We start from the raw sequence: 14163 nt of genomic DNA on the forward strand, positions 1-14163 counted from the left end.
TACAAGTTACCGTAAACCTGCTTAATTGTAGCACTTTTTCCAAAAAAAAAGCTTCATTCCCTGCATGCATTGAGGCCGTCCTAATTCAATTAGTCAGTGTGCTCGAATTACACATTACATAATTCCGTACGTAACGTCTAAATCCCTGCCTTGTAATACCAGATTGCTTAATTAAACCTGACGAATTCACCTGTTTTACGGCCAGCGTTTAAACCGTGTTAAACCGCAAACGGCCGGATAATTAGGAAATAATATCACCGACTCCATATGCAAAGCTTTTAATTACATTTAGCCTTGGGCTGAGGAAGGAATGCAATTACAGTCCATGCATATCATTTCAGATCGCTGTATATCTAACGCTCCGAGGGGAAAATAATTGCAACCGACAGAAAATCCCTGCTTTGGTTTTTTTTTTTTTTTTTTTTTTTTTTCCTCCGCCCAGTGCATGTTAGCAATGTGGAGCGATTAGCCGAGACGGTGGATATAAATTAAATACATTTTTCAAAATTTTTTTTTTTTTTTACTGCTGTGTTAAAGTGACATCATTTGTTACACAGAATTTTTGCGTTTCATTTTTTTCCATTTGGGAACAAAAATAAATAAATAAATAACAACGCTCCAAGCACTTCCACACACAGGAAGTCCATATGGAAAGCACTTCCTCCTCTCGCCGTGTCTGTAAACTGTTTTGCTCTGTAAATTACACAAAGTCGTTTATCTATAAATGTCTACTGGTAAGGCAAATGTAAAAAGTTTTATGTTTTAGATTGAGGAAGGACACGTCCCGCCTCCCGTGATGATTCTCGTAGCTGTCCGTCGTTGAGATTTGTACGAGGTGGACGCTAGTCCTGCGTCAGATATTTAACCTTTAACAGTCTGGTCGTATATATATATCTATATATCTATCTATCTATGTAACTCATCCGGTTGGTTTTCATTGTTGCTGTGGTCATAAAGTTTTACTCGCTCGCACTGTTTCCATCACAGTAAAGTGGTGAACTCGTAGTGTACACTGGTGCCGGGTAAGAACAAATATATACCTTATACGTTTTTCTCTATCACACCTGTAGGCTTGAGAACTTGTAAAATAAGTCGTCAATAAAACGTTGCTTGAAGTTATTAAAACAAGCGAGGCTTCTTCGTTTTTTTCGGTTTCATGTCAAAACGCTCATCCAATCCCACGTTCACGAAGCTCTGTAAGCTCGGATGAATTAATCTTCTGAATGGATTGTAAACTTCATATTCTTTAAAAATCTAGCACAGTGCTTTGTCGAGAAGAGTAGCAAGTCGCTACTTTTTGGAAAAAGAAGTCGAAGTTACCAGATGATGTCGTAGACTGATTTGCATATTCATTGCTTCATCGTGATCATTTGCATATCAAAACATGCTATATAAAGATGGAAGATTTTCTGAAGACACTCAGCATAGAATAAAATAAAACAGCGACATAGCCACTAACGTCAGCTCAAAAAGCGCCAAATTTGTCACTAATCCACCCCCTTTTTTTTGTTTTTTTTTTGTTAAAGTAGCTAAAGGAGTAAATATGAGCTAATTCTGCGGCAACACTGATGCAGTAGAACCAGCTAAAGCTAAAGCGATACTCTGTAAATCTCCGCTTATTTACATTTGATCATTATTAGTGAGACTTCTTAGCTCTTCTTTCCATTCGCTAACAAACAGGCTAACCCGCAAAACTAGCATTAACTTACAAACTAGCAACGGAACTCAAACTTACACTTAAGAAGGCAACAAATTCCACTAATTTATCGAGAAGTCTTAAAAAGGAACAATTGTGAGACGAGGTGTTAGCCTGTACGTTAGCGTGAAGATCAGCTTGTTAACTAGTAAGCTAAATATACGTTAATGGCTACTCTTATTTATTTATTTATTTTAAAAAAAGGTCTAGATTAGACAAAGCTATCTTAAGGAATCCTAAACTTCCCTCAAATCCATCCATCATGTTTTAAAGTCTGTGATATTTGGTTGGAATTGATTAATTTGTCTTTTAGTAATTCTTGCAACAACAAAAAAAACAACAAATAAATCACAACCTACACTGTAACGAAGACTCTTATCTCAATCAGTTTGCTAACTTAAGGCTAACTCGCACACTAGCATAAGAAGATCATGTAAAACCCACATCTATCTCGGCTAATCTTCAAAATCGGCCATTCGTTCAGTCTTGCAAACTAGCATTCTTTAAAAAGTGAAGTTAGCAAATGAAGGCAAACAATACACTAATCTACTGATCGGTATTGAAATCGAATTAATGAACTTACAAGCTGTAGGTATTATCCTATAAGACCACATGAAAATCAGCTTCTTAACTAGCGTGCTACAAAACGTTTAGCTATTTTTTTCAGTTCGCTAACAACAGGCTAACTCATGAAATCGGCTGATTTTCATACCAATGTTGATGCAGTGTTACAGCACGTTTGTGAATGTCCTTAATCCCTATTAGTATGGAAATGATCTATACTAATATCCATATTATACCGAGCAAAATAAATGTACACGACTCTTTCTAGCTAGCAAACACAAAGCAAACAAGGCTAATTTCAAATCTAAATAACTAGCAAGCCCAATAGGACTAATGTATTGATCAGGGTGAATAATGAGACACAGTTTCTAGGTGGTCTTGTTAGCGTATGAGTCAGCAAGTTGCTTGTTAACTAGCAAGGACCAGCTCGCTGACTGGAAGCTGTTATAATCTTTCCATAAAACAAATTCTGCCATTTATATTTATTCTACATTTAAAAAAATAAAATAAACGCTAGCTTCCTGTAACCTGTCTGAGAGATTACAGCTTTTTTTTTATTATATTTCGAATAGAACAGCGTTTCTGCTAGCTAACGACATACCGTAAGAATAATGGCGCTTACTCCAGGAGCTTGTGTTTGCAAATCCATATATTTTATACAGCATTAGTACAGATTATGTTTATCCTCATATTTGTGTGGAAGAACAAGAAGCTGAGTGTGTAGAAATGGTTCGAGAACAAGAGAAAGACAGTGTTGGAGGAGAAGGGGAACAAGGTAATCTCATGAAATAAAATCGGTTTGGGGACACAAGCCATCCCCCGATGAATAAGCGGGCCATTATGCTGAAGAATGACGGCCTGGGGCCGTGATTATGCCGCTATTATATCTTAAACAGCGTGGTTTGTCAAAATGCATAAGCCCTTTGCTCCCCATAAAGAGGCTCTCCCTTCGGTGTGTATTTTACCAGCGGCACGATGCTGCTTCCACTATGCCCTTGCCATGGTCGCTAACCGCCGCTTTAAATACAGCAGATTTAAACAGGACGTAAAATATTCAGTCAATTTGCGAAGAGGCGAAATGTCATCGTCCGTATGACTAAGGGCGCTAAATATTCATACAATTCCATCCAGGGTTATTCACATGTACATGCTTGAACAGCACCGGCTGCACACATAAACACTTGAGAACACACGAGATGCCCGGAGGTGCGTGTTACAGATTGTAATATGGTAATAAAGGTCAAGGTCAGTGCTGTCTTGTTACTGTTCCTGTGTTCGGGAGGGGAAAAATAAATAAAACCGTGCTCAAAACACACAGCACAGTAGGTTATGTACAAAGGTTATGGCTGTTTATGAGCCTTAATATTATTCAGAACATCACAGTAACTGAACATACGAAGGAGCTAAAAGAGCGAAATACAGAAACACATCGACGGTAACTCAAAAAAGGGAAAAGACAGGTTTCCTCATCTCTGATTGGCTGGAGCAAGCGTCATTCATACGACGTTATGAGGAGTTACGAACGCTGAAAAGGAAGCCCGGTTACTCAAGAGAAAGAATTACTCACTATAACAACATACATCAAAATAATGAATTAGAAAGATTAATATGCAAGTCGTTCAGGATGGGTTGTTTTTTTTTTTTCTTACTGCCACATGACAAACGTGTCGAACTGGCACATGTAACCCATAATACTGCATGACACACGTACACACACTTACGACACGTCTGCCATGCGAGAATCTACCACGGACGCTGCGAAACAATACAATGAGACACTTAAATCTACAAAAAAAATGTTTTATTTGAAAACCCGAAACGCCGTGACCTCAGGAACATCACTGAAGATGCGTCCCCGAGCATCGTATGAAGTATCCGACGTAATTTATTTTATTTTTTTGTTTTAAATGTCCTCAACAGGATATAAGAACACGACCGAACACACAAATTGACATGTAAAGAAACACCTGACGATAAAACCGGACACGGGGAAAATCTGTTAATTAATAAACAACTACCCTTGCCCTAGTGTCTGACAAGTGGGACTCACAGGTCTTTATTTTATAATACAACCCCCCCCCTCCCAACACACACACACACACACACACACACACACACACACACACACACACACAATGGCCCTTGAGCATGCCCAGCACAAGAATCACAGTGTACCATTCAATCACTCCCTCCCTTTCACTTACTTCCCCCCCCCCCTTTTTTTTTTTTGGAGCTGCTAAAGGTTTTAGGTGCATGGAGAATGAAAGCTGCCAGCGTAAGGAACCCCAGTCCATTGAAGAAGTGACAGGCACTGCCAGAATATGATCCTAATCCTGTTCTCAGCATTCTCTTAGCCTGCTGGCATTGCAATTTCGCCGCATACTCTCCGGCCTGTGAACTGGGCTAAATCCCTCTAATAGCACATTGCCCAGATACACATCAAAGTGCTCATGGAAACCAACACGGAGGCCCTCGCGGCCCCGACGCCAATCCAGGAGCAGAAATTAGCCTCTGCGGTCAACAATAACAAAATACCGGCCACCTATTAGACATGTGCCAATGACGTATTGCGATATTGGGTCCTGACATTTATTCAGAAATAAAGTCATGATTGCGTTTAGATAATGGGGGTTAGCTCATTCACGTCATATACTATCACATACTGAATAGTATGTTCGCATGTTAGTCTCTTTCTCAGTGTAGTGACGAGCGGTACTCTCGACGGGGTCAAATCTCAACGTTCTCTATTTACAAAGACGTTTCTTTTGAAATAAAGCGCTGTAAGCTTGTTTGTCTTGTCAAAGATCGGTTCGGGTTGTTGTATTTTGTAAGAAATAAATCTTAATAAATGTTTGGCCTGTTTACTTTGTAAACCGGTATTACCAACGCGATCGGAAGGCGAGAGAAACGCCCATAAAGACGGAGTGTAAGGGGTTAGTGGCCGTGTACCGCGAATACATCGTTCGCCCGAAGACTTCTGCTACACGTAAGTGATTCTTACCGACAACCGTGTATTTAGAGTTCGTTTATATTTGCATCTAACGTCCTTGAAACAAATATAAGCCTTTCTGTTCTGGCTTATGTTACAGCAGCGATAAACAGTCGTTCCTTCACCGGTCTTTCATACTTGAAAGTAATACGATTATTCCTTATTATTAACGTTCCTTGAAATGTTAAATAACCGTCTCCAGACGGAAAACTTCACCATGTCGACGCTTCTGTACGTTTTCAACCCGTTTATGTTGAGCGTCTGAACGAGCCGTTCCGTTACTATAGGAACTAATATAAACCTGCGATAAACCTGTAGCCGCACTACCGTCGAAGATTACACCTTCCGACCAATCAGAATCAAGAATCCAACGGCACGGTGGTAGAAATATAGATCATTACCTAATAGAGTAGGCTCAAGTTGAATCTGAACTGCTGCTTGTTCATTATTTTGAATCATTTTCTAGTTACTTCCAGAATATCTTTAACGTCTTTTAAGACGTCTCGGAGGTCCGGACTGGGAGCATTAGCATTCCTGATAAATACCCACGCAGCAGAATGGACAAATGAACCCAAGAGAAAGTGAGTGGTGAAGGGGTGCAGAGGGGGACTGTGGGTTGTGACAACAGGTGATTGAACTCGGCTGCGAGAGGTCGCCCTCTTTAGTCCCAGCGGCCCTTTTCTGATTCAGTCCTTTTCCCTTTTTATCCCTCTGTTATCGCAAACCCACTTAATCCTCTTAAAGCCGAGGAGAAGCTCTTTTTTTGGTTGTGGGGGGGCAGGGTGGAGGCGGCGGCAGCACTCCAGTGCCTGTCACCGAGGTGCTGTTTCAGTCACACATAATTACGCATCAATGCCACACTACACATCGCTTTTAAAAGGGCACAGGGCATTGTGGGTAAGTGGACGGAGGCCAGGCCTCTCAGTGAATGCGGCGTGTACTCTCACGGCTTAAAGCCTCACTCGACGTAGTTAAGCGGACTCGCCGAAATCTGAAATGAGCAGGACGGGTTTAAGATCGTCGCCGACACAGCGAGTGCAATAGAATAGAGCGTAACTTCAGACCTACGTTTGAAGAATTTCTCAGTTACTTCGTATAAAGTTGGCTGTAGGAGAAGTCGTTCTCTGCCCCGAGTCAGTTCCACTCGAGTTCTTCTTCCTCGCCTTTCGGTAGCAGAGTCTCAATTTACCTCCTTAGGAATTCATTTAGCTGCATAACATAACATAACGTCAGCTATGTTAACTAGCAAGCTAATTAAACATGTAGATTCTGCAGTCACTCTTACAAATAAAGGTTCTTTAATGGTTCTTTACAGCACCATGTCTTCATATCTTCATTGTATAGTGTTCTTGAGTCGAGCTCTATGGTTCTTTGGAGGTTAAAGACATTCTTTAAGGTTCATTAGAGGTTCTCCAGAGCCGGGTATTGGTTCTTCAATGTATCGGCCTTTAAAAGGTTAAAGCGAACCCTGTGAGGTACTTTATGGGACTGGAAAATGTTCTCCTGGCGTCGCTTTTCAGAACCTTACGTCGGGTTTTTTCGAGAACTTCGAACAACATGGTTCCTTAGCGGCACTGCTGTGAAGAACCATTTCCGGGTTCTTTAAAGCACCAGTAAGTAGATGGTTCTCTAAAGAGTAAAAGCAACTTAAAAGGGTTCTCCTGTGACATCAGGCTGAAAAAAAAAACCCTTTCTGGTTCGAACTGGAACTTTATTTTTAAGAGTGTTAAAGATTCCAGGTATCCGCCCATTCGCATATCGAAGGTGGTTTAAAAGGTGTGCAGACGTACATAGCTCCGCCCCCAAAAATATAGAAGTACCGAGAAACTCCGTTTTAAATGGGAAAAAATTGGACTTTGGTGTTCTACAACAGCAGCTCTGACAGGAAGTGATGACACGGGGGTCGATCCGTTTCCTATAACAGCACACCCTGCCGTATTTTATTATTTACTTAATATTATATTCTATTTGAAAGATAACGGATTTGTCTACTTTTAAGCGATCGCGTAAACTCACTCTTTCGTTGCCATAGATACATGAGGAAAAGAGCAGTGCGGATCATTTAAGGCCAGAGTTTTTCATACTTCTTGTCTGTTTTCAATACATGTCTGTTTATAATAAATAAATAAATAAATAAATAAATAAATAAATAGGCTGTATAATTTAGGACCTTGCCGCTTTTTCACCTGTCTGGAGTTTTCATTTGAGTAATCATCTCAGAGAGTCCTCTCTAAACAATCTCTGTACAGCTATAAGCGCTTAATAGCACCATGTGTGTGTGTGCGTGCGTGTGTGTGATGCTCCATTTGTCGTTATTATCTTCTAGCTAATGATGTGCTTAACATGAAAATAATGATCCTGACTCTGCATAAAAGAAGGAGAAAAAAAAAAAGTGTCAATCGATATGAAACGTCACGTACAAAGAAAAGTCCATTGGTGAAATACCGATATTCGGTATCGTATCGGTGCGTCCCTGTGGTGCGCCGAACGTGATCTGACCTCACCTCGCAGGTCATGGAGGCTCCAGGTGCTATCAAATAACCAAAATTCGTCATTATAAAAAGATTCTCTCTCTCTTTCTGTCTCTCTCTCTCTCTCTCACACACACACACACACACATTTGCGGTGTACGATGCGATTCCGGCATCACGGGTGAAAATAACTCGTCCCTAATGATCCCTGTTTCCTGAGTGTTAAAAAATGTAAATTTATGTAAAAGCCCATATGGAAAGACATATTTACAATATGTTTAGGTAATCACAAGATGCAGGCATGGAGAACTATAGCGGGCCGCGAGACGCAGCCGACGCGCAAAATAGTTTTTTATGTATCATTAATTCTCTTTGCATTCCCAAATAACCCTATATTACGGCGGTAATACAGTAATCACTCACAATCGCACAGAAAATTATCTGCACTCATCTGTGGAATCAAAGGCGAATGGGAAAACGAGGGCGAAACATCCCATTTTGGGATCCTCTTGCGTCCTTAATGTTCAGCCAGAAGCCCGGCACCTAAACGACAGCGCGGCCAATCTCGATCCCCGCGCCGATGGAACACTGTTTTCGAGCAGCTTAATGACAGCGGGGAGTCGATGGCCTTCCCCGGTGCCGTCCTTAAAGTGCGCACACCTTTTCATGCTACATTGGCCCAAATGGGAGGCAGGTTCGGGGGGGATAGACAGGGTGAGGAGGGAAATTGAAGCTCGTACGCTCGTGGAAAACAAAACAGACCTCTCAGAGGCGTGGGGTCGGCCTCGGGGAGCCGCGGCGGTGCGCTGAACGCGTGACTCGACGTTAACACGGAATCGTACACGTGCGATCACGTGTCGAGGGCGTCCGAAAGCGCACTTCAACGCGTCGCGCCCCGAACGTGCACGCGAGCTCAAGTAAACCGCGACAACATTGAGAACGATACGTGATCGCACGTGAAAAAGAATCGTTCGTGTGAGAAGATCGTGAAAGAAAGAAAGAAAGAAAAAAAAAGTCATTAAAGAGATATAAACGAGTCATGAGAAAACAAATGAATCATGTGTATATAAATAACGAATCGTGGGGGGGCGGGGGTGGTTCACGGAAGGATTCGGGGTCGTGTGTAAAAACTCAGACGTGAAACAAATGAATGAATCATGTGGGAAAACAAAACGTGACAAAAATCAAACGTGAAAAGAAGTGGATGACGTGAAAATAGATTCATAGTGAGTAAAAATGAATGAATCAGGTGAAAAATAAATCGTGTGTAAAAAAAATAATAAATCGGATCACGTGAGAACTAGACGTGAAGCACGTGTGAAGCGTAACATGAAGCGTCTAAACGTGTAAATATGGTTGTGTGATTTTTCTGTAACACATTAACACGTAAGAGAACATTTCCATCGTGTGGTATTACGCATTTCGTTCCCGCGTTTAATTCTCCGCACGGACACGTTTGCGATTTGTCGCCATCTTCATACCGCGATTAGAAAACCTCTACACCATCCTGCAGCTCCTGGTTTCACGCTAACGTCCTGCTGAGTCTGACAATCAGACTGACAATCACCATCTGATAGAGTTCACACTCAGATAATATCACTGTATTTAATAAAGAATTTTATAAATAGGGTTTTAAACATATCTTAATATACATATGGATAAATAATAAATCTGACAGTTCCACTTTAATTTCATTCTAATATTGTGATAATGTTAAAAAAAATTTTTTTTTTACATAAAATACTGAATATTATTTTAATATGCATATTTCTAAAGTCTATTTGCAATAAATAAATAAATAAATTAATAGATAGGTAGGTAGATAAATAAATAAATAAAGGAGACAAAAAGGCTAAAATCCTCCACACGTGATCTGTGTACTGACTGGCCCTAAACTAAACCAAACCACTATTTATTTAATAAATATCATTTAAATGTAATTAAACTTCTTTTCTGCATTTGGGGGAACAGTAAAAAGTTTACACAGCTAATAAGAGGAGAAGTAAAACTGTGTAGTGTTATGATGGTTATGAGAGTTATACAGCACTTTTAAAAGAGCACAGCAAGTGATTTTAATAAATAAACTGCCAAATATCGCCATCTACGGGCCGGAGAGAGAAGTACCAATAATTAACACTTTACTTTTTTAAAATAATAATAATAATTTATAGGAAAAATAAATACATCAAAACTTTATTACTATTTCAGACGGAACTTTTGGACGCACGGACTCAAGGTGCATGATTATTTTCACTTTGTTCATTAAAAATAGTAATTATTTTATTTGAGATACCCTGACGATATAAAACCTCACAGAGTAAAAGGATCATTAAATGAAGGAATATTTTTGCTTAGTCTAGATTTGCTTGACCACAACGTATATTATTTTACACATTTAGAGAAGTAGTGTGGCCACAACGTAGGTAATTCTGCACAATGATTTACAAGCAATCGCTTTCAGAAGTCACAATAATTAGTGGAATGGAGTCCACAATTAAATCTCAGTATAATCTACTGCATCTGTTCCTGGAGTCTGAGATCACACTTAAAAACACACAGCATCATGAGGAATAAAGAGCGATCAAAACAAGTCCAGAATAAACTTCTGGAAAAGTAGGAGTCGGGGTTTGGTTATAACAAAATCTCAAACCTTTAAACATCTCGTAGAACGAAATGAAATCCATCATTTTAACAGTGTGATTCTTTTTGCTCCCATTTCAAATGTAGGGGCTATTTTGAGTAGATTCGTGACGTAAAAATCCCAGTTAAAGTCCCCTTGAACTCAAAACTGCAGTTTAGTGTGCCTTTCAGTATGAATATGTCAGGCTTAAGGTTATCTATACGCTAGTGCGCTCCAAAACAATGACAAAAACCGCTTTCACAAAACGCACGCGTTCGAAATTTACACGATACGGATCAACAGCTTTGATGACATCATTCCGCACTTCAGCTTCTCATCAGATTTTCTGTCCGATCAAACGCTCTCTAGAATCCGAAGTGCCCCGCCCCCGACGTTATAAATATCCATGGTACGAACCGTCAAATACTGTTTAGCCCGGGCGTTGAAGTAAGCTGAGCGCTATTGGCTATTTAAAAAGGGGGAGGAGCCACTGGAAATGTCCCGCCCTGACTTCCTGATTCAGTGGAAATTACGTCAACATGTCAAGTAACATTGCATGTTTCAAGGCGCTTCACGGGGAATTTAAGTCCGTTTCAGTTCCAGGTTTTGTGACACAAAAATAATGTTTAAGGGGGTGAATACTTATGTACGCCACGGTACGGTGTAAAAATCCGACTATTCGGATCGACGCATAGATTTAAAAAGGCAACGACTGAAATGAATGACATTTCCTCCTCTAGTAATAATTCCTTTGACCAGTCTTTAGTTACTAGAAAACACATTTTTAATATCTCCACCAGAGGGCAGTGTTGCAACGAGTCGTTTACACACAGCTGACCATGTATAAACCTGACTCTGGGCCTCTTCAGCTGACACGCAGCAGTTTGCACAAATAAATCGGCCCGAAGTTCGCGCACAGGTGCGGGAGGACGAGTTCCCCGAGCGCCGGCTGAGGGGCGAAGCGGAAAGTGTCCGAGAAGAGGCGAGCGAAGCTGCCGAGGTCCTGCACTCGCACCGTGATGTCCATCTCCTGCTGAGCGAGACCGAGCGCCTGCTCCACCACACACTCGTTCTGCAGCGGAGACAGAGAGCAGGTGGAGTAGAGCAGCTCTCCGCCCGGACGAGTCGCCTGGAGCCCCGCCCTGAGAGCAAGCACGAAGACACGTCAGAGCATTATCAGACATCACCATTGTGACCATTAACGCTTGGGCGATATTTTGCAAAAGATCAAGGTCTTTATTTATTTATTGGTTTATTGAAAAGTTGCATATTTTGACAGTCTTGGTGCGCAGCTTTCGTGAAAATGTTGCGTCTCCATCATTTGCTGTTTTGGAAATTCAGTTCAGGTTTCTTGTTATAAATAGCTTACAAATGAAACGTTTATTTTAAAGTTCGATTGTTCTATGTTTAGCAGATGAACTAATTTTAAACTAAATCTAACTTGATCACTTTGCTTCTTTCTAAAAAAATAAAAGCCTGAAATGAGTAAGTGTCCAGCGATACGCTGATTAATCCTACACCTGTCTTATAATAATCTGCTGAGAAATCTTAAATAAACGTGTCTGTATTATGTAAAGCTAGAATACATTTTTTAAACTTGTTTTTCCAGATGAATTATTGGTTAATTAATAGTCCATTAATGAATTATTACCTATTCCAAAAAGAACGAATGAATTTCAACTTTGTGGGTTTTTCCCTCTTCTTTAATGAAATCTTAGCAAGAAGGGAAAAATACAGCAGCTTATCTGACCAACTTCTTCCATTTTTTACTAATTAAAAAGCACATGCTGCCTTTTCGTATGAGAATCCCTTCATTTTGTTTACTCTGTTTACAGAGAAAACTCTAAACTCCAGTGTGAACAAAACAAGGACTGTCGTGAGCACTAACGAAGTGATGGAGGAATACTTAAAAAATATATATATATTTTTAAAGATGACTTGAAAAAATGACTGAATAATGACTCACAGCAGGAGTTCGATCTGCAGTAGGGGAAGCGTCTGTCTCTCTTTAGTCCTGGACCTTTTAAAGATGTTGTTCTCGTCCTCAATTAGGGAATGTCTGTCTGTGGTACAGGGGACGTCCACTAGCACCTGAGAGGAGAGAGAGAGAGAGAGAGAGAGAGATTAAGCACAAAAATACCATTTATATACAGAACACAGATGACATCTGAGCAGCAGTGCAGGATGCAAAGGGTGAAACGGTAAATGGTAGATAACACCAAATAAAACATACAACACAAGAAAAGCAAAACATGATCTTATTTGATATTTTCCATGTTTCCCTTTGCCAAAAAAACGTCGCTAATACTGACTCGGTCAAATTCGAGGTCTTCCATGTTCCTCCATTTGCGACCATCAAGAGACGTGACGCGGATCTTGTCTTCACCTCTCAGCTCCTTGGGCACGAAGCTCTGGAGCGTCCTCTGGAGCCGGGCCGTGCGAGACCCAGACAAGTCGTTGGCCCACAGAAACCCTGCGAGAATGTTAAAATCAGGGACACAATTCAGTTTTATTAAGGAAACACTACAACCAAAAACACAATCTTCAAATATCTTTACATACGGACAGCTTGCGTCTGCAGAATAGCGAGCGTCTTCCCTCCCGGGCCGGCGCACAGGTCCAGAACACTGTGACCCGGCCGGATGTCCAGCGCCAACACGGGCAGGACAGAAGCTGCGTCCAGGAGATAATAACTCAATAATCCTGCGCTGTCTGGTCTGAGAGAAACAAGACATATGAAATGTCACGTGATGGTCACAAAGTAGATCTAGGAAGAAATCTTCCCTACCTGGCAGGTTTGAATCGAGTTATGTCCCCTCTCGGAAAGACAAAACACTGGATATTTGAGCTAATACGGGCCGGTTCTGTAGAAGAATGATCATTTTGTTCAGATTCATCTGAGAGCTCGTGTGTTTCTGTTTCTCCAGCTCTGATGAAGTCTCTGCAGCCTTGAGATTGTAAAGTCGAGATCACGTCTGCATTAGAGGCGAAGTTGTTCATCAAGGCTCCATACTTCTGCTCGGACAACATCCCGATACGGACGGACGGCCACAGCTCCCCGAAGTATTTCTTATACGTGGCATCGAAGTGCTGCAGAGCCAGGTTAGTCGCTGGGACTTTGGCTCTGGTGCTGGCCTGGTAGACAATTCAAAAATAAAAGATATCACAAGTGAGTCATCTTCTTGTACAGTGTGATAATGTTTCTGTCTGGCACCAAAGAGCGACTAAAGATGAGCAACACTTTTAATATTCAGCAGGCACTTAACTATAATATTTAACATAATTTTAAACAGGTGAAAAAAGCATTTAATCATCACTTTCTTTTCCTATATATTTATAATTCTAATTTTGCTCGTTTTGTTTTACCTTTCGTGGTACTGGATAGTCATTATTCTTATCACAACAATAATAATATCATAAAAGCTCTCGCTTTACTTAGTTTCAGTACAATAAAAACAATCTAAATATTTTACCCATTTCGTTTTAACGCGATTCCGTCGCTGGATAAAACAAACAGAGTCTTTGAACTTGTTTATCAAAAATCTCGTTCTCGTGTGCGCCGCCATTTTGTGTGCAACTCCTAAAAGCGTCCGCGACTCACAATAACTTGTTGTTATTGGTTCCGTTAGTCATACGGACAATAGTCCCAGCACTCGAACATCCTTAAAATAGCGTGCTTGGCGATCAAATTACATTTTTATTACTTTTAAGACATTTTAGAATGACTTATTTATCATTCAAGCTACACTGACCCTCCACGGTTTTTTTTTTCCTCAACGTAATCTGATTAGTTTACTAAAATATTTATATGTATGTATTGATT

General features: G+C 40.5%; 1 protein-coding gene across 1 annotated transcript; it reads right to left on the reverse strand.

Annotated features, from left to right (window-relative positions):
- Positions 1–6942: 6942 nt before the first annotated feature.
- Positions 6943–14079, reverse strand: nsun4 (NOP2/Sun RNA methyltransferase 4). The gene is made up of 6 exons (XM_053652172.1): positions 13814–14079; positions 13129–13475; positions 12903–13057; positions 12653–12813; positions 12307–12431; positions 6943–11482 (listed from the first exon to the last, which is right to left on the reverse strand). The coding sequence occupies exons 1-6, from the start codon at positions 13904–13906 to the stop codon at positions 11206–11208; spliced, it is 1158 nt and encodes a 385-aa protein (XP_053508147.1). The 5' UTR covers positions 13907–14079; the 3' UTR covers positions 6943–11205.
- Between the last annotated feature and the right edge of the window lie 84 nt (positions 14080–14163).

The sequence above is a fragment of the Ictalurus furcatus genome, chromosome 20 (assembly GCF_023375685.1).
Source record: "Ictalurus furcatus strain D&B chromosome 20, Billie_1.0, whole genome shotgun sequence".
In the NCBI taxonomy this organism is placed as follows: Eukaryota; Metazoa; Chordata; class Actinopteri; order Siluriformes; family Ictaluridae; genus Ictalurus; species Ictalurus furcatus.